The sequence below is a fragment of the Oryza brachyantha genome, chromosome 3, assembly GCF_000231095.2.
Source record: "Oryza brachyantha chromosome 3, ObraRS2, whole genome shotgun sequence".
Taxonomy (NCBI): domain Eukaryota; kingdom Viridiplantae; phylum Streptophyta; class Magnoliopsida; order Poales; family Poaceae; genus Oryza; species Oryza brachyantha.
In genome coordinates this window covers 5,458,628-5,477,466 of record NC_023165.2, presented here as the reverse complement: position 1 = coordinate 5,477,466, position 18,839 = coordinate 5,458,628, and the positions used below count along the sequence as shown (strand labels likewise).

General features: G+C 41.9%; 2 protein-coding genes across 2 annotated transcripts; one reads left to right on the top strand and one right to left on the bottom strand.

The window, feature by feature from the left end:
• Nucleotides 1-5,762: 5,762 nt before the first annotated feature.
• Nucleotides 5,763-8,527, top strand: LOC102705053 (homocysteine S-methyltransferase 1). The gene is made up of 7 exons (XM_006649590.3): nucleotides 5,763-6,040; nucleotides 6,868-6,924; nucleotides 7,033-7,238; nucleotides 7,338-7,467; nucleotides 7,591-7,794; nucleotides 7,905-7,976; nucleotides 8,106-8,527. Exons 1-7 carry the CDS (start codon nucleotides 5,882-5,884, stop codon nucleotides 8,268-8,270), a joined length of 993 nt encoding a protein of 330 aa, XP_006649653.2. The 5' UTR covers nucleotides 5,763-5,881; the 3' UTR covers nucleotides 8,271-8,527.
• A 406-nt stretch (nucleotides 8,528-8,933) lies between these two features.
• On the bottom strand, nucleotides 8,934-18,839 carry LOC102706926. Its single transcript, XM_040521925.1, has 17 exons — nucleotides 18,554-18,839; nucleotides 18,404-18,467; nucleotides 16,331-16,508; nucleotides 15,907-16,238; nucleotides 15,132-15,222; nucleotides 14,773-15,046; nucleotides 14,383-14,431; nucleotides 13,958-14,063; nucleotides 13,614-13,835; nucleotides 13,131-13,470; nucleotides 12,957-13,052; nucleotides 12,832-12,880; nucleotides 12,602-12,724; nucleotides 11,266-11,367; nucleotides 11,090-11,181; nucleotides 10,834-10,987; nucleotides 8,934-9,219 (listed from the first exon to the last, which is right to left on the bottom strand). The coding sequence occupies exons 1-17, from the start codon at nucleotides 18,808-18,810 to the stop codon at nucleotides 8,956-8,958; spliced, it is 2,793 nt and encodes a 930-aa protein (XP_040377859.1). The 5' UTR covers nucleotides 18,811-18,839; the 3' UTR covers nucleotides 8,934-8,955.

Sequence of the window (18,839 nt, the reverse complement as noted above, 5' to 3'; positions counted from 1 at the left end):
TCTAGGCTAGCCGTGAAATTCGTTTTTCATTCGTGTCTAAAAACCTCTTCCGGCATCCAGTCAACATCCGACGTGACACTTCTCCTAAAATTTGTTATCATCTAAGACCTTGTTCGGTTAATCCCAATCACAGTGAGATTCAAAGGGGATTAGAAAGCAATTTATTCCACATCTATTATAGTATGGAATTATTCTCTGTTAATTATATTTAATCCGTCTCTTTTTGAGAAATAACCGAACAACGCCTAAACGGGCCCTAAGCAGCGATGAACTGCCTGCATTTTTACAGGAGCTTTTCTTGCGGTTCTCAATGTTGGGTGGGTGAGTGTGCAGCGCACTGTGTGCACATCAACATGGTCTCTTTGCGGGGAAGGCATGGGAGAGAGAGAGAGAGCGCGCGAGCCAGCAAGGCACGCGTCGTGATGTGCGTTGTGCACACGAGCTGGCCAGGGGATGGACGAGTCGCATGACGCTCGCGCCTATAATTCGCTCTAAACAAATCGAATGATATTTATACCGTCATCTCAATTCTCAAGCAAACGAAATGCGGTGATTTCGGGATCCACGCAGTAGTCCAGCTCAGCTGCTACGTATCCGTCCTTTTGGTCGTTTTTCGCGTACCACTCGCATCAGCCTCACGACTCTGTTAGAGTCATCACACACATTCACGATCAGTAAAAGAGAATAGGATACGATCAGCGATGTAAAATGCTATAAGCAAGCTAGGCAGGCATCGCGTGGGAATTGAGCCAACGACGACCGTGCTGCGCGTGAGGATCCGACGATCGGATATGGCATGTGTAGCTGCTTTCTGCTTCGCTCGCCATCAGGGGCAGAATCAAAGGCCTAGCCTTAAGCTATATAAATTCACTTATATCTTATCAATTCACCCCATAAATTTTAAATGATAAAGTATATGCTAGCTCAGCCCTACACCTGACTATTTCCTATTTCCGCCCCGCCCCTGCTCGCCATGCTCCTCCACCGCGACGCGCAACGTGCAATGCGGCACACACGCGGTGTTAGGAGTACTGGGCGCTTGCGGCCCAAGGAGCATGTTCTAACTGACCCGTGGAGCCCACTGTGGCCTGTGGCGATGGGCAGTAGCCCGCCCCGGCCGCACCGAAAAGGCGACAAGACCGTACTGCTGCTGCCTGCTGGGCTACGTGGGCCAGCTCGGTGGGCTCGGCCCGCGGCGGAACGAGACCGGCTGGCTCGTGTCGTTGCTGTGAAAACCTCGTAGATGGAGGTGGAGATCGGGCATACCGAACGGCCGAAGGACGGTGAAGTGTGGGAAGTTAACAGGCTCGATACATGGCTTTCAAAGCGGCGTAATATTCCTATCTTTTGCACGGTCGGCTGGGGTCTGTGTCTCCCATTAGTTGGGTAAGGGATGTTCCACCTCAAATTACATGGGGTTATACTAGTTAAAACAAAAGTTAGTCACCCTGTGTCCTCTCGGGCCGGGTTCGGTCAGGGAGGCTTAGTTACCTAAACTCTCTTGTTTTACACGTTTACCGAACTACTAAACAGTATATTTTTAATAAGAAAATATATAGAAAATTTATTTTAAAAATCATATTAATATATTTTATATTTTTAATAGGTAATAATGAATTAATCATGTACTGCCAGAACCCTCACCGCTCCCACTCCAGAACGCGGCCTCAGTCCCAACTCACATGCGTGTGCTCGAGCTGACGAGCCGATTAGGACAAGTACAATAAGAGTTAATCAGCCTACTATTATCGGTCTATGTTATATTAATCTGAGCTGGAGGAGAGAAAAAGAAAGATACAAGGAAGCCGGTGCTCATGCAATCGACAGCTTAAGCGCGAGCAACAAGACGCATGCAGCAAAGCAAGCATACAGCAAGCGCATAGCTTAAGTATTGAATGCATTATGCTTAGCATAAGATGATATAGAGACAACCCATATATACTAGCTTACTATAAATATTGTCTTTTAAGTTATCTACAAATAACGTGGAGCATACTAGTATTAGATGCTTACTTGACCTTAGCCGAGACTCCATAGGAGAAAAGGATTAATACTACTCCACTCCAGTAGCACTATGAAAGCTACCGGGCTTTACTGGTCCGTACTGAGGTAGGCCCCGAGAGCGCGTCTTTTCTCACATGAGGCACACGACCCTTGTTTCGCTGACAGGTGGGACGGAGGATGGTGGGACCCATCTGGAAGTGGTGATAGGTGGGTTTTAGGAGCGCGTGTGAGAGCTTTCCCGTGTATGTATTGAGATACGAGCGAGGCGTTAACGGATCCGATAATATCTGATCCGAATCCGTTTAAATTGAGAATGTGGTAGGAGTTTGCAACTATCCGGCGGATATAGAGTTGGATTCGGATATTGAGTTACGGATTCGGATACAGATGTGATATCGTTAATATCTGTTGGATGCGGATTATCTGATTTTTTACCGGATAATCCGATAGTAATTTTGACGGATAATTCGAATTTTTAGTCCATAAAGCACTCATTCAAAAGCTCATCAATAGTCAAAGTATTTTTCATCCAATATTGAATGACAATGTATTGATTGTATGTACATATCACATCCGGTCATAATAATCCGTTTTTGAGTCGACTTCATACCATTTTCGACATCTGCAACCATCCGTATCAAAAAGATCCACATCCACTTAAAATTATAGTTTACGATATGATTTAATCACTATCCGTCCGAATCCCCTCCATTAACACACAGCGTTTGAAAAAGTTACTGATTTTTCAACACGGACATGCACGTTGCATGACGTAAGCGACGTACGAGGACCGTATTTTTTAGTAGTAAAGATAAAGGTACGGACTCTTCTTGTACTTTATTGTTTTGAATTTATATTTCTACTTGGATTCTATATTGCACTCCTATGTAAATTCGATTTCGCATTTTTATGTTTATCTGTGTTTATATACATCTAAATTGTGTATTTATGTAGATTATTTATTTTAATATTACTCAGTTTTAATCCGATTTTTAGATTTTTTTTAAAAATATATATTTCTAGATGAACTTTTCTCTTATTTTTTGTTAATTTTATTATGAATTTGAGTTTTTTTGTAAATTATATTTCTACACGGACTATTTTTTATTGTTTATTAGATGACTCTTCTCTCAATATTATTTTCTAATTTGAAATCCAATTTTCTTTCAAAATTATATTTCTACATGGACTATCGTTTATTTTTTATTTTTATTCTGAACTTGTATTATAATTCTATTCTATTCTAGTTTATTTTTTTACTAATTATATTCTACATGTTTTTATTAATATAATAAAATAGTGTGTACTTATGGAAAGTCATGATACAGCCAAAATGTGCCACAACAGTTTTCTAAAGAGTGTTAGGAGATGTATTTTCATCTCTTAACATGATATCCACTTTATTTATTGCATGTCACGTAAATAATCATTGAAATATTTTGAAAATATGATAATATAGTTATATAGATTAATACGAGATATATCATTCTACGAATATGCAAGTCTAAATTAAGCTTAACAAGTTGTAACGGAAATGGAATTTAAACTGAAACTAATATGTGCATCCATAATAAAAAAATCATTTTTGCTACAACTTATAAAAAATCAAATTTAAACTTGAATGCATGTTTGTTAAGTGATACATCTCATATTAATATATCTTATTAAACTTTTAAATTTTTTAAATAATTATTAAGGTGACATGAAAAACAAATGAACATCCAACCGAGTGACTGCCTAATTGAAGGTAGTTGGACGTTGCCCGATTCGTTGTGTGGAACGAACCGATTCTTCAGACCTGCGTGCCCTTGCCCAATTCATGCGGTGGACTGAACTGTTTCTTAGCCTGATTCATCACGTTTACACAGTCACGCTTGTGCTGACAAAGCTGGCCTGGCCGTGCAAGCATTTTCCTTCAGGGAAGAAAAAATAAGGGTCAAATTCGCACACTATCTCCGTCTCTTTTTAAAAGACCGCACCATATATCTGCCTACTCTTCGATATCTCAGTCAAACAACGTATTTACAAAATAAAAATATCTTATAAATAAAACTTTTATATATATTTAACGATCTAAAAACCAAAAAATAAAAAATAAGGTTTAATAAAAAGACCAAATAATTTCTAATTTAAGATTAAAAAAATTTAGATTATAAGCGTGAAAAGACAGGGTGGACCAGTCCGGCGACAGCCCAGCACCATTTACCATAGCCCAGCCGAGCCAAACCAACCAGCTTCCGTAGCTGCTGTGAATACTCCTATACCAATAGCTGCATCATGCATGAGTAAAAAATTAACAGAACTACTGCTGAACGGAGACTCTTGTTCGGACGGAATACATCATAAATCAAATGATATTAATTGGTATTAAGTAACTGACATGATCTAGTATCATCGGCGCCGTGCTGCACGGGCAGCACGAAGGGCGCGGGCCAAGATCGGCACAAGCCTACGGCGCAGCACGGAGAAGCAGCACCAGCGAACAGCATGGAGGAGCGTGAAGGAGACGACACTGACGAACAACATACGGAGAACAGCATGGCACAGGCCCACAGGGGACACGACGCAGGATTCTCTAATGTAGGGAACAAAAGTCACCAAAATGCACAGTAACATACGGCTTGCTCTACCGAACTTTGGCTTTGAACACGGTAGCTACAGCGAAAACCAATAAACATACTGTAGCATATGTACTGTTCACATATACTGTGGCAGTTGATCTCGTGCGCTCGTGGTAAATCGGACGGCTGAAAACACGTTCAAATCACGGAACCGTGTATATCTGATTTTTGAATGGGACGATAGAGAATCCGGTTCGAGCGCGGATGCACAAGGACACGGAGCAGACGGGCCCGACTGTAGCCACGGTGTTTTTGACACTGTACCATTGCGTAGAAGTAATGTAATAATTAGATCTGATTCATGCATTTCTAATCGAACGGTTAAAAATCGGTCAAGTTTACACTGTTCACTTCTACGGTATCATATGCAGCTGCATATGATCCCATTCGGGCGCAGGCAGCCCATTAATTTCTCTCGTCCGGACGACCTTTCTAATAAATCAAACGTTCTCGTAAAGTCTGCGCCGTATTTCTGTGTACGCATGCGTACGCATCCCGTTCTTGCCGTTGCGTTGCGCCGGTCCAACATGGAACCGAATAAGGCCTTGTACAAGTTCCCAAATATTTTTTAAAAAAAACATCAAATTAAATTTTTAGACACCTAAATAAAGCATTAAACATAAATAAACCATAAAACTGATTGCACAGTTATGAAAAAAATCTTTGAAACGAATCTTTTGAGCCTAATTATTCCATTATTAGTCATAAGTGCTACAGTAACCAATATGTGCTAATGACAGATTAATTAGGCTCAAAAGATTCGTCTCGCGGTTTTTAGGCTAGCCGTAAAATTCATTTTTTCATCCGTATCCAAAAGCCCCTTCCGATATCCAATCAAACATTTAACGTGACAATTCTTCCGAAAATTACTCAAAACATGTAACTGATGCCGGCCATGGTTCGTCCATCTAACCTGGACGCCAACCGGTCTGCGATTCTGCGACCGTACCTAACCCAGGAACAAGTCCGCGTACGTCCCGCTGTTCCTGCTGCGCGCGGTGCCACCTTGCTACATAGCCTGCCTGCCTGTCTGCGTTATTGCTTCTTGCCAAATTTAAGTCTCCCCTTACCTACCGTCTCCTTCCTCCATCGAATCGATCGATCTCGCCGCTCGCCGGTATATATACTGCCCCGTCTCGTTGCTCGTCTCTCGCGTTAACCCCTCAGCTCGTGGCTCCTTGGGCGCACGGCTAGATAATCTGCTGCTTGCCGTGGATTGGGTGGTGCAAGGAGTGATTGGTTGATAGATTTGACCGATGATGGCCGGGGCGGTGGTGGAGATCGTCCGGAGCGCCGGCGGGTGCGCCGTGATCGACGGCGGCTTCGCCACGCAGCTGGAGGCGCTCGGCGCCGACATCAACGACCCGCTCTGGAGCGCCGCCTGCCTCATCACTAAGCCGCACCTCATCAAGGAGGTAAATTTCTCTTCTTCTTCCTCTTCTTCTTCCCGTGGTTCTCACCGGCCGGCCGTTCGTCGCGCCGCCGTCGACGTGCCTGCATGCATAATGCTCAGCTCGTGCCACCCTTGCCCACATGCATCTCATCTGCTAGCCATCCCGTCGTGGCGCCATAGATTGATCACGTTGTTGCACCTCGCCTCGCGAAGCAAAGCCAGGCAGCCAGCTGAGCTGCGTTTGCATTTCGGTTGACCATGTGTCATGTGAAGACATGAGCTGTTCCACAGTTGTATGTGTGTTCGTCCCTTTGGTCTTGGTATGTACTCTGTTGGGTTGATAATGATTAGTCAACTCTCGTTTCCCTCTTCTTCGACGAAAAAGTAAACAAATCTTAAGATTTTTACTACTACTACAAACTGAAACTGAAGTCTTGCTGTTTTGGTCTTGACCGGGACACGAACACTGTACCTCTTCCCCCTCTCACCAACCGACCTACCAAGTTTTTTCGGATGTGTCTAGAGAGCTTTTTTTTGGAAATGAAAGAATAAAAGATTACCAACTCTTTTGAGCGTGATACGGAGAAGTAGGTGAACACCTCTAAATGTCCAACATTCTCTGAGCATTCAGTTTCACGCCTCCTTTTCCTTAAGTAATGCCATCGTTTGACTAAAATTTAATCCCTTTTCAGAATGGACTATTCTTGAGTTTTTAGAAGACTGACTGTTTTTCTAGTGTGTATGCGTGAATTGTGTGTGTCTGTTGCACCAACTCCTGATAGACAGGACTACTGAACTGTGTCACAATTATTTTGGAAGTCACTTTTTTTTGGTCAAATCCTAATGCAGGTTCACATGCAATATCTTGAAGCAGGTGCCGATGTAATCATTTCCTCATCTTACCAGGTATCATCAGCTTGGTGATCTTTTTTATCCCCCGCTATCATAACTGTCTCATCATTCACCTTCAGCATCAGAGAAATTGATGCCATCCTTTCTTGTATTTCTCTGCAGGCAACTATCCCAGGATTCTTGGCCAGGGGAATCCTTCTTGAGGATGCAGAAGGCTTACTGCGAACGAGCGTTGAATTGGCACTGGAAGCACGAGACGAATTCTGGAAGTCGACGCTGAGGAAGTCCAAGCCTGTTTACAACCGTGCTCTGGTCGCTGCATCCATTGGAAGCTATGGAGCGTATCTTGCCGATGGTTCAGAGTACAGGTAACCTTTTAGTTTCAGCGCTGCAAAACCACGAATTGGCCCTCATTAGTTAAACCTTTTTACGCTTTGTAACCTCTTATGCATCATTGTATCTTGCAGTGGGTCGTATGGAGAAGACATCACGATAGAAAAACTGAAGGACTTCCACCGGCGCCGGCTGCAGGTTCTTGCGAGTGCCGGCCCTGACTTGATCGCGTTTGAGGCCATCCCTAACAAAATGGAGGCACAGGTGAGGCTTTCGTATCTGAATCACTCTCTCTAAAAAAACGCAGGTTGGGGCATGTTTTTCGGTAGTACTGAAAGTGATGTTACATTTGATGTTCCTTGCTGAAACTTGTGACCATGCATCCAGGCTTTGGTTGAGCTTCTGGAGGAAGAGGACATCCAGGTTCCCTCCTGGATCTGCTTCAGCTCAGTGGACGGCAAGAACCTCTGCTCAGGAGAGAGCTTTGCAGACTGCCTCCAAATTCTCAACGCGAGCGACAAGGTGGCCATCGTGGGTGTCAACTGCACGCCGCCTCAGTTCATCGAGAGCATCATACGCGAGCTCAAGAAGGTTTGCAAATTCTTCCTTTAGCAACATCAATTCCATCTTGCCCAGCATTTTGCTCTGCATCGATTCTGTAAACTTTTCTGAACTTGTCGGCTCGCTTCTGTCTCTGACAGCAAACGAAGAAGGCTATCGCGGTGTACCCGAACAGCGGAGAGGTTTGGGACGGTAGAGCGAAGCGATGGCTGGTGAGCACGACCTGTTACCCTAATCTGCTTTTCATTACTGACAAGCGAAGAAACATAGTACATTTCTGTGCAAATTCTTGGTCATCTTGTTCATCAAACTGACGGTTCCGCGATGCGTTGCGTGCACAGCCTGTACAGTGTTTTGGGCACAAGAGCTTCGACGTGCTCGCGAAGAGATGGCAGGAAGCCGGCGCGAGCTTCATCGGCGGATGCTGCCGGACGACGCCGTCGACGATCAGGGCTGTCTCGAAAATCCTAAAGGGCAAGATGGCTTATTCAGCAACTCAGATTTGAGAGGCACTACCTGGTGTAACAATTGATAGCGAGAATTATACCCATTCAGTATTAGTGTATGCCAAATTTTGCAGCTGAAACCATCTAACGATTTGTAGTGCTGATGTGCAACTATCGAGTTTGACAAGAGCATTAGTTGGCAATGTGATGCAGAGGCCGTGGATGCAATCTACTCCGTATCTCCCTTATCCAATAATAAAGGAATGCAATTATCTATCGAATTTATGCGTTATTTGTATCTCCAAAATTTCTTTGACAAGGACAAGAAGTTGCATAGCCTATAATATTTATGTGAATAGTTCTGTAGGCAATATTGTATCCCAAAACCCAGAGCAACTACAGAGCTGTTATGCAATGTGAAACAAGTTGTGAATAATTCAAATCATCCTGAGTAGCTATATGTATAAATACCCACCACAGGCTAACAAATCCACACTGACCATATTATCAACAGCTAGTCTAACCTGTCTATCCATTCACAACACTTGTTACACTGTTACACCAACATGATTTCCTACATACATGTGCAGATGGGCCAACACGGCACCCTTTGTGAGCCTTCTGAATGATGATATGATGACGACGAACTACAAAACCTTTACAACCCCGGGACGGCATCAGCCATTTTACTATTTGAAGAGTACGACTCTGCAGGACTACCAAGTGCATATACACAACCGAGATCTCACAAAGGGTCCTCCTGTTTGACGTCGATGTCTTCTAGTTGGCCAACTTTCGTTGGGAAGTGAGATAAGACCAAATGCCCCTCGGAATACCCACTCATAAGGAGCTTTCCTATCTTCGCCCTCCAATCTGTGACAGATTTCTCATTCCACCTGTCATGAACTACCCGGTCACGGTAATTGAGCATTGTGCCGAGCCCAGAATTTGGCAGCCAACCATATTCTTCCAAAACCCGTGCCTCTCCTTCTGTCAAATCTTCACCAATCTGTAGAAAAACATAGATTAGTACAATGGAAGCTAGCAATCTATGAAAGAACTCACTGAAGTACAAAATTTAAAATTATAAAATCCATTTACTATGGAAGGTACATATGAGATTGGACCGTTGAACTTAATGTCCAATGTCAACATGTATCAGTTGCTAAAATTTTCAAACATGAAAAATATATCCTTCAAAAGTATACACATATGAAACAATATCACAAAAGCATATTGGGGCATCTATTTATGGGATCCCAATACCCATCGGTACCAGAGCAGCAGCATCAACCGCATCAGCGAACTGAAATTTGAGTGGGTGAGGTAGACATGCTGGTCAGGAGCGCCTCCACACTGGCTCTTGGCGCGCTCCTGTCTAGGAGCCAGTTACCGACCGTCTCCTCCCGGGCAGTCCACTTCTTCGCCAACTCGTCAGCGACAATCACACCACCCACCGGTCATTAACTGCATGCTAGGTGGCTCTGACGTTCACAAACACTCCCTCAGTGGCTTACACCGTGCTTGCTCTAAAGGGAACCTTGCCGCTCTAGATGGAAACAGGGGCAACTAACTCCCAGATTGACCGCTTCTGCTCAGGTTTGCCGAGCACCAAAGACAAGCAGCGCCACTGGTATCGGGGATTCCGACCAGGGAAGGAGGTGCGGCGTCCATGGAGAAACATTCGTGGTAGACAGCACCACTGGCAGAGAAACTCATCTCGCTCATGCGCGATGGGGAGTTGAGTGCATCCCGTTCCGAGTACTGGGAATGAGATCCCGTTGTATCATATTCCTTAAGCATAATTGATTACTACCTCCATCCCAAAATGTAAATATTTCTAGGCTGGTTAGCAGGGATTAAGGCTGAGAAGAAAAGACTATGTGTCCTTTAACAAATGAGGGATTGATGGGGGTGGGAGAGTAGGTGGGGGTAAAATAGGAAGAATTTTGAATGAGAAGTGATTGATAGGAGCAATAGTACTATGAATAGTGCTAGAAATGTTTATAATTTGGTTCAAGATTCAATTCCAGAAATGCTTACGTTTTGAAACGGATATAGTACATCAAAAAGAGAATTTAGAAAAAGAATTGATTGTATGATAGCACGTCAGCACTTCAGTATCCATATTCAAAACTAACCACTTCATATTCTGATCAAGGATCCTAGGAACAATTGCTGCAATTGGACTCTAAGAGAGGCTATATCAAAGATTAGATTAACAAAATAAATTATGACAACTGCAAATACAGTTAATAGCTGCTGCATAGCTGTGTGCTTCCACTTCTGTTCATAAGCAAGGACAAAAGATATTATCAGCAGGTAACTGAACGATTACCGCTATATTTCAAGATTATTCCGGTCAATTTTTTTTTAATTCTTCCTCAAATGTGTTCCTTAGGCCTTCTACAGTATAATATTTCCCTTGTATTGGCTGTATTATATCTACTGGTCAGCCGACATAACCAGTAACCAGCCTAAGTAGAGGTGATTTTTCTCTGATCATAAGTTGCTAATAGGGCCTTTTACTTTGATCACAGTATTTCTACCTACGTTCAGTCAAAAAGTGCAGCACAACACTGTAAGAACTGCAGGGGAAATATACTGTAGAAAGAAATCTTACCAATAATGGTCGATTTTCAATAAGAGCGGTCCTGCCACAGCCACTAAGCTTCATTGCAGTAACCAACCTTTGGATCTGCCATTCTATTGGCAGTGATTTCACAATCTCAAAGAAGTATGTTGCATACCCATATTCAGGCCACTCAAGAACAATTCTGTGAAAAAAAAAGGGAAGGTATAAATGAAAGAAGCACTTCAACAATTTTAACCAGCATTTCCTGAATTCCTGAATAACAGTATTGGCTAAGAAAGATTACCTGTTGTGGCTTTTAAAAATAAAAACAAAGGATTGTAGGTCTCTGCACCATCCCCATTCAACAGGACAGTCACGAAACTGAAGATAGCGGGACTACAAGAGATAAAGGTGTATAATCACTAAAATTGTGCAGGTGAAGACCAATAACGGCCAGGTTGTTCAGATATGGAGAAATACCTGCTCGATGAGAGAAATTAAACAGGACAAACAGTATAGAGCTCGTTCCCCCTTCTCATGCCTAACTGCAGATTTCAACAGGGATGTTCTTTGTGGAAACAACTGTGTATTGAACAAATAAAAAAAATGTCACTAAAATATACCATAGTTACCACTACATGTCATTTGCTCCTCACAAACTAAGGCCCTCTATGTTTGGGCTTAGGCTTATTGACAAAAGCTTTTGAGCCGACTTTTCGGCTTGTATAGTTTATAAGTCAGTGGCATTAAAGCTTCAAAATTAACAGTGGGGTGTTACCTCTGTTCCAAATAAGCCAGAAAAAAAAACTACTCGACCCCAGCTTGTGGCTTAACAGAGTGGCTTATAGCTTTGAAAAAACCCATTGAAAAAGTTGTTTGTTTGTTTAGGCTTATGCTATTTGGCTTAAAACTTGGCTTATCTATACTCCTATAAAGAGGAGTAGTGGTGGTGGTGAATCTGTCACCTACCTCACCACCAACTTCCTCCTATTTTTTAAAAGAAAAAAAAAAGACCCATATATCAAACCACTTTTATTAACTTTACTTTAATAACATGCTAATGCTACTTGTTAATAAAATTCCGTTGCAACGCATGGGCTATCTGCTAGTAAGCCCAAACAAAGAGAGCCTAAAGATGCACCTGCAGTCCCACAACCTTGAGGGAAATAGGCAATACCATCTAATTCATACCTATTTACAAACATAACATCCAATTCACACTGAACTTACAGATAATATGGCCAACAAATGAAATTGTGTAAACCAAATCATAGCTGCTTTTGCTGAATTTAACACTGTAACTTAGTGATTATATTTTTAGGTCGGAAGGAAAGAGAAAGGTAAAAAACATGCAAATGTTTCTTCTTTTGTAGAGTATGAAAAATCCAACATTAACTGTCAGAGTTAGGAATAGTAACAAGGAGAAGTACGGATCCAACACCAATACAGAACATGGTTCCGGTGGCAGGGGAATGGTTCTGAAAAGATAATACACTATTAGTTCCCTTTTCTTTGGCGTTGCTTGTCACATATAAAGCTGGAGCACTTAAGGTGACTTTGTGAGCTTTGCACTGGCATTCACTACATCATGAAAATGGGGAACCGCCCGTATGGGTTTATGGCACAAGCAAATATTAAGGTTGGGTTAAAAGATACCCTTTTAGTCACTTCAATGGTCAATTTTTGAATTTTGAATGGTTTAGATTCGATTCCCTTTACAAGCTTCTAATTAGGAAGGGAATCATTGGTGTCATAAGAATCATGGGAATCAGTGTGGGAATGGTTATATTTCGGAATGGAGGGAGAAGAATCTTACTTTTGTAATAACATTTTCAAGATCTAGAAAGTCACTTTCTGTGCAGTCTGGGACCATATCATCATCTTCTTCAACACCATAGAGTTTAATCTCACTAACCACTATTCCTCTATCCAGCAGAATCTGCAGACGGAAAAGAAAAGGAAACACAGAATCAGAAGCTGGCATGTTGTGCTTACTGAATATCATTATTGAATCAAAATAGAACTGTGAGCATAACAAATTGGTACCTGCAGAAGTCCAGGGGCATCTTCTTCGAGTGCCTTTTCAATTGAATCCCTGCATACATCACATTTTTATCATAATCTCAAAAAATAGTTGTAAACATTGACACAAAGTAACTAATGCAGCATACGTTGCTGTTTTTCTCCTTCGCCTTCGACGGGAAAAGTAAGCAGTGCCCTCATCACTTCTGTGAGAATCTTCTTCAGGTGTCTTTTCACTTGGATCCCTGAATACATGATTTTTATAAGCATAATTTATCCCAAAAAAGAATCAGTGTGATCATTAAAAAAGTTGCCTGTGCTACCTCCCAGTTTTCCTCCTTTTCCTTTTTGAAGAACAGTAAGCAAGGCCTCCATCATGGTTTAGTGTAATGTTTTTTTTAGCAGTGAACTCTGTGATATTGATAGGAGTGAGACCGCAAACAATTGGTGGCAACTCACTCCTAATAACCTCACTTTTTATTCCTAAAAATGGTAGTAGGCCTTCGACATGGGAACTCTCTGACTTAGACCTTGCTACTTCTGATATCCTTTTGGAAATCTCTGAAGAAACATAGTTTATAGACCCAACTAGACTAGAGCCCTCAGTGACATGTTTTGGGTCTGTGCTATGCATAGAAGATGTGATCTTCTCTGCCAAATCCCCTGTGAATTGCAAGAGTTCAAAATCAATGTTGATGTCTTTTGGGTTTTGAGAAACATATGCTGGTTCTGAACCAGTCTGCCAGACCATTGTTGTTTCAGGAATAGTGATATTTTGCTCAAACAAAATTCAGAAGGGTAAATACCAAAGCCTTCCAATGCAGGCTCCAATTTTATGTCAGCCAAACAGGTCCTATCATTTATCCCTTTCAGCTGAATTCTTTCATCGCCAATAGTTGGTGTTAAACTCAAAGATGGATCGTCACTATGAATAAGAGTATTGCCATTTACCGATAGATCATGAGAGCATCCAACTTGACATTGGGATGGAGCAACAAAACATGGCATACTCAAGAAACCTGAATCACCTGCAATAAGTTGTTTGTCATCAATTGTTTCAAGAGTATTGTCATCAATGCTTTCTTCACCATTGATATGCCAAAGAACTAAGGATTAAAAAAGAAAAGAGGGAAAGAAAATAAGAAATTACATCCAGCCTCATGGCTTTGATGGCTGTTTGAAAGACCTTCAGCTAGCAGTCTCCTGTTATTATCATTGCTGGTACTATCAATAATAGGGGGTGCAGACGAAATTTCCTGCACAGAATTGCAAACAGTTGAACAGACCACTTTCTCTTTGCCCTCCCTCCCACAGACAATATGCATCACTAAAATTTTCAGATTGCACAACGAAAAATTATTTTGCTATGCTGTGATTGATAAAACAGCTATTGTACTGCATATGCTTATTGATCAAGAATGAAACTTATTTTTTGGAGACAAAGAATGAAACTTGGTGATAAGGTCTTACAAGACACTAGGGAAATCTAAGAGCATTTCAACACGAGGTTATAACATAAAGTTAATGCATAACAAACAGCATTATAGACAGATAATTGAGAAAGTGTGCTTGTACCTGCAACATGCTATGCATACCATCCCTGAAGGCAGTCCCTACATAATTTCTGCAAGAAAAATTACAAAATGATCAACTTCATATCAGTCCAAACCTAATAGTGCATCCTTCTTGTATTCCACTCGTAAAATGTTCTAATCAATTCACAAAATAACTGGAGATATGACATTTTTGTGTCTTGCCAATGTGGTCAACTTTGACTTTAAAATTGTACAACATGGCTAAATAACTCCCTCTCTATCTCCATATTTAGGTATAATTATTATTAAAAACCTTAGTACACAGCCACACAGGACACAATGGATTCACCACAAGAAGAGATGTACATGGTTTTTTTTCCTCAGAACATATAGCTACCTAAACAAAGGTGCATACATTTCCACTCTTTACCTTTTAGGAATCAAACCATTAGTTTCAAGCCTGCATGAATTCTCCAAACCATCAATTGCACACTGTTCATAAGATACTACAGTAGAGCAAGAATGCCTTTCCGCCCGGAGAATTCTGTAGCGCTCTTGTAAAGACATATGATCAAGCTCCTCAATTTCATCATGGTCATCAATTTTGTTTTCAATATGCATGTTGTCTAGCACATTGGAAAATTTTAGTTTATTCTCATCAGGACATGTCTCTGTCTGCATCTCCTTTTGTTTGTTTTCATTGCCTGAAGAGAATTTCACTGTCATGGTGTATGGAACAAAAATGCATTCAGAATAAAAGGATGTGAATGAACAGTTGTACACAGGAACCTTGAGCAAAACTACTTCCAGTAACCACATTAGAAGAATGATTTTCCAACTGCAAGTCCTCTCTAGAATCATCATTGATTGTAGAAGTAGCCTGCATAGAATTCCAGAAAGAAATATCTAGTGTGTGTAACTTAAAATTAACTGTTGTAAAGCCCCAGGAAATGGCAAGTCTGTTAACTTCAGAAAGTTATCAGAAATCAACTACAATGAGAGTACAAGACTATACTTAAAACTTAAGCGATAGATAAGACGAATAAATGGAAAACAATTCTAACAGACTAAGGAGCAAGAAACAGACTGACACCAAAATCAAACAAAACAAAAAAAGAGTCAGGTTAACATTACTTGCAATGAACATTACTTGCAAATGGTGCATAACTAAAACAGTTCTCATGATCAAGCATACCAAAATCATGGTCCCTATTCTAAGTAGAGTCAGGTTAACATTACTTGCAAAAGTAATTTCTATTCAAGTAGCAGGATAGCACCCATGTTCAAACAAACTAAATGTGAAGCAATATGAAATCTTGAAAATAACTGCACAAAAGTCAATTCTTAACATCATGACAGAGCCTATGACAATTTGTTTCCAGCACATTGTGTTACAAACTGCTGATAATAAGCATATAGTTCAACGAAGGTAGCTTAAAGATTTGCCTTGCAGTATGCTTTTCACAATGACCAATCAACTTGCTTTTACAAAGATGTTTAAAAATTGAGTCAAAGGGTGACAAGTATTACCATTCAAAACTACAGGAAACTTCAAGGGTAATACCTGTGCTGACTGAGAGTGAGCTTTATCAGCCCATTCAAATTGACTTTCTTCTGACTTGTAGAATATCTTTGACACCACCAGTTCTCCCTCGTCCTTCTCTGTGCTTGTAACGTGATATTGATGTAATATCCAGTCAGTACTCTGAGGACTGTTACCATCTGTCTTGTAGGTATACAACATAAAAACTTCCTTGCAACCTTGAAGATCCTCATCCAAAATTATTGGTATAGGGTTTCCAACTTTTTGCCAGTTGATATAGCTATCATTCCCATTGTTGCACACCTTGAAATTTTTGTGAAAGAAATATGCTGCACACCCATCCTTCCTAATACCTATAATTGCAGTCAAAATATAGCATGCGGCAGTTGGTAAATCATAAAAGGAATAAATATGAGAGATATTTTCATGAATAAGAGTGAATTGCCTGGTATATCTTGAGGGTGGGTGCAACCAAATCCTATGGTTTCATCAACAGATTTAATAAACTCGCCAATGAATGGATGACGACGAGCCTGGCCATTTCCAATTTCTGCAGCCAGGTGCCAGAGTAGATCACCATCACTAGGATTAAACTCTACGCCTCTTGGCAGTCCCAGCCAACCCTGCAGCAATAGAACATGAACAACTTTTTAAGTAAAGAAGCAATTCAACATGGTGCAAGCATTTGTGTGAAATATCTTGCAATTACCATACATGAGAGATCTTGGCACATTTGACGATTGATAGGAGAGGAGATTTAAAAGAATCACAGAGAAGAGGTTTCCATGCAAATATGATCAGAACCAGCTGATCCAATAAAATGGACAGCCATATAGGAAAGATCTCTCTTAAATAATTAATTGTACTCATCTCAAAGAAAAAAAAGAATTTTTTACAGCTGCTACGAAACGTAGATAAAAGTAAGTCCAATAATGGTGGAAACATGGGCGTAGCCAGGGGTAATCCGGGTGGGCCTGTGACTACCTCTGAATTTGGCCTAACGTGCCTCCCCGTACCGGCCCAAGACCAAGGGCCAAAACACTGATCTGCTAGGGGCTTAACTGGGCTAGGGCAAAAGCCCAGAAAGGAGAAGGCAGTGGCAGCCTCTCCCAAGTCCCAGATGCGCGTCGCGTTGCGCCGCTGCCTGGTTCCGTCCGCTCGCCTCCTCCCCCAGCACTGGCGCCTGGGATCCATCGGCTCCTGCCACCTGTCTCCCCATGGCCTGGCCTCCGCTCGCCCACCTTCCCACGGCCTAGCCTTCCTCCGCTCGCCTGCCTCCTCGCGGCCCGTCTCCCCAACAAGCGGCTAGGTCTCCCTCCTCTGTGTGTGTAGCCACTATGGACTAGTTGAGAAAAGAAAGTTCTATTGGTTCAGTGTGATGACCGATGGTTGTGCCTGAGTTCAAGCACTACATTAGCATGGTGAGTTTGCTGAGTAGGGCAGGTTTGTTGGAGGAAGCAGTTGATTTAATGATGAAATCCCCTTTTGCCAAGAAATGTCCTGAATTATGGAGAATTCTGCTAAGCTCCTGTATAGTATTTAAAAGTTTCTCCATTGGGTTCATGCTGCTGAACAGGCACTAGAGCAGGACAAAGATGATATTGCAACACAGATATTGCTTTCAGACCATTAGGCCTCTGTAGGAAAATGGGACATTGTAGCTGAAATTAGGAAAAGGATCAGAGGACTGATGGTTGAAAAGGGCAAGTAAAAATTTCAATTCACCGTTCATTTCCTTAATATCTCATTGTTATGTTAGTGCTCAAACTATTTTTGAATGAGTCAAAGTGCCAATTTGTGGTTTGTGATAAATTGATTGTGAATGATTGAAAGTGGATAAATTACTGGTATTGCAGTATTGGGATTAGGTTAATTATGAAGAGTGGGGATATTGCATCTCTCTCGTGAAACCATAAATCTAAAGGAAAGAAAAAGACTGCAGCCTCCTCTTCGAATCCGCTCATTGATTTCCTAGCCAATATATATATATATATATATATATATATATATATATATATATATATATATATATATATATATATATATATATATATATGGTAAGCAACAAGAATTCAGCTTTGTTTGGTTTCATAAGCACACTTTAAATTTAGTAACTAAGTTAGTCGATTATTGATTCTACCATTCTATTATGGATTAGTTCTGTATGTTTAACTAAATTTGGACTTGTATATGAGATTTGCGGTGTTAGAATTTTTTGGGATGTGATACCTGTATATGAGGTAGGACTACCCGGCAAAAATTTCCTAGCTACGCCACTGGGGTGGAGAGTGAAAAAAATTGAGGAGCGGTGATGATTGATGACGACAGCTGTTCATTTTCGCAACAAGCAATATCGAGTCAGGTTCAGCTCTGACCAAAACAGCACGTCCAAAAAAAGCAAAAGAACGGTAACACAAGAAAGGTGATGTTCAATCAAATGCTGGACACCAATAGCTGGGGCAAAAAATGCAACATTACACCATACCATAACCACACGCAAAAATCTAAGGGACCACACCTGCTGAGCCGCTTCGCCTGCACCCTCCGCCTCCGCCGCGCTAGCCTTCGGGCGAGCCTCCCGCCTGCGCCGGAACCACACAAAGATGACGGCTCCAGGAACCTCGCCATAACAAAAGAAGAACGAGAGAAAGGGGAGGCAGGCGCGCACCTCTCTAGAGCGGGAGGCTTTGAATCCACCGGCGGGCGGAGCAGTCGCCGTCGTCGCTCCGCGAGCGGCAGGTCTTCGGCGTCGGAGAGGCCGGAAGGGGGTTGGGCCGGGAAAACCTCCTCGGCCATCACCGCATTAGGGTTTGAGCGGGAGGAAGCGGGGGCTGTGGAGGGATTATTGAAGGTGAGATTTAGGCGATGACGGCGGATTTGATCGCCGGTGGGAAACGTCGGATTAGATGCCGATGCCGCAGACATGCCAAGTGGGCCGGCCGGGCTGGCACGGC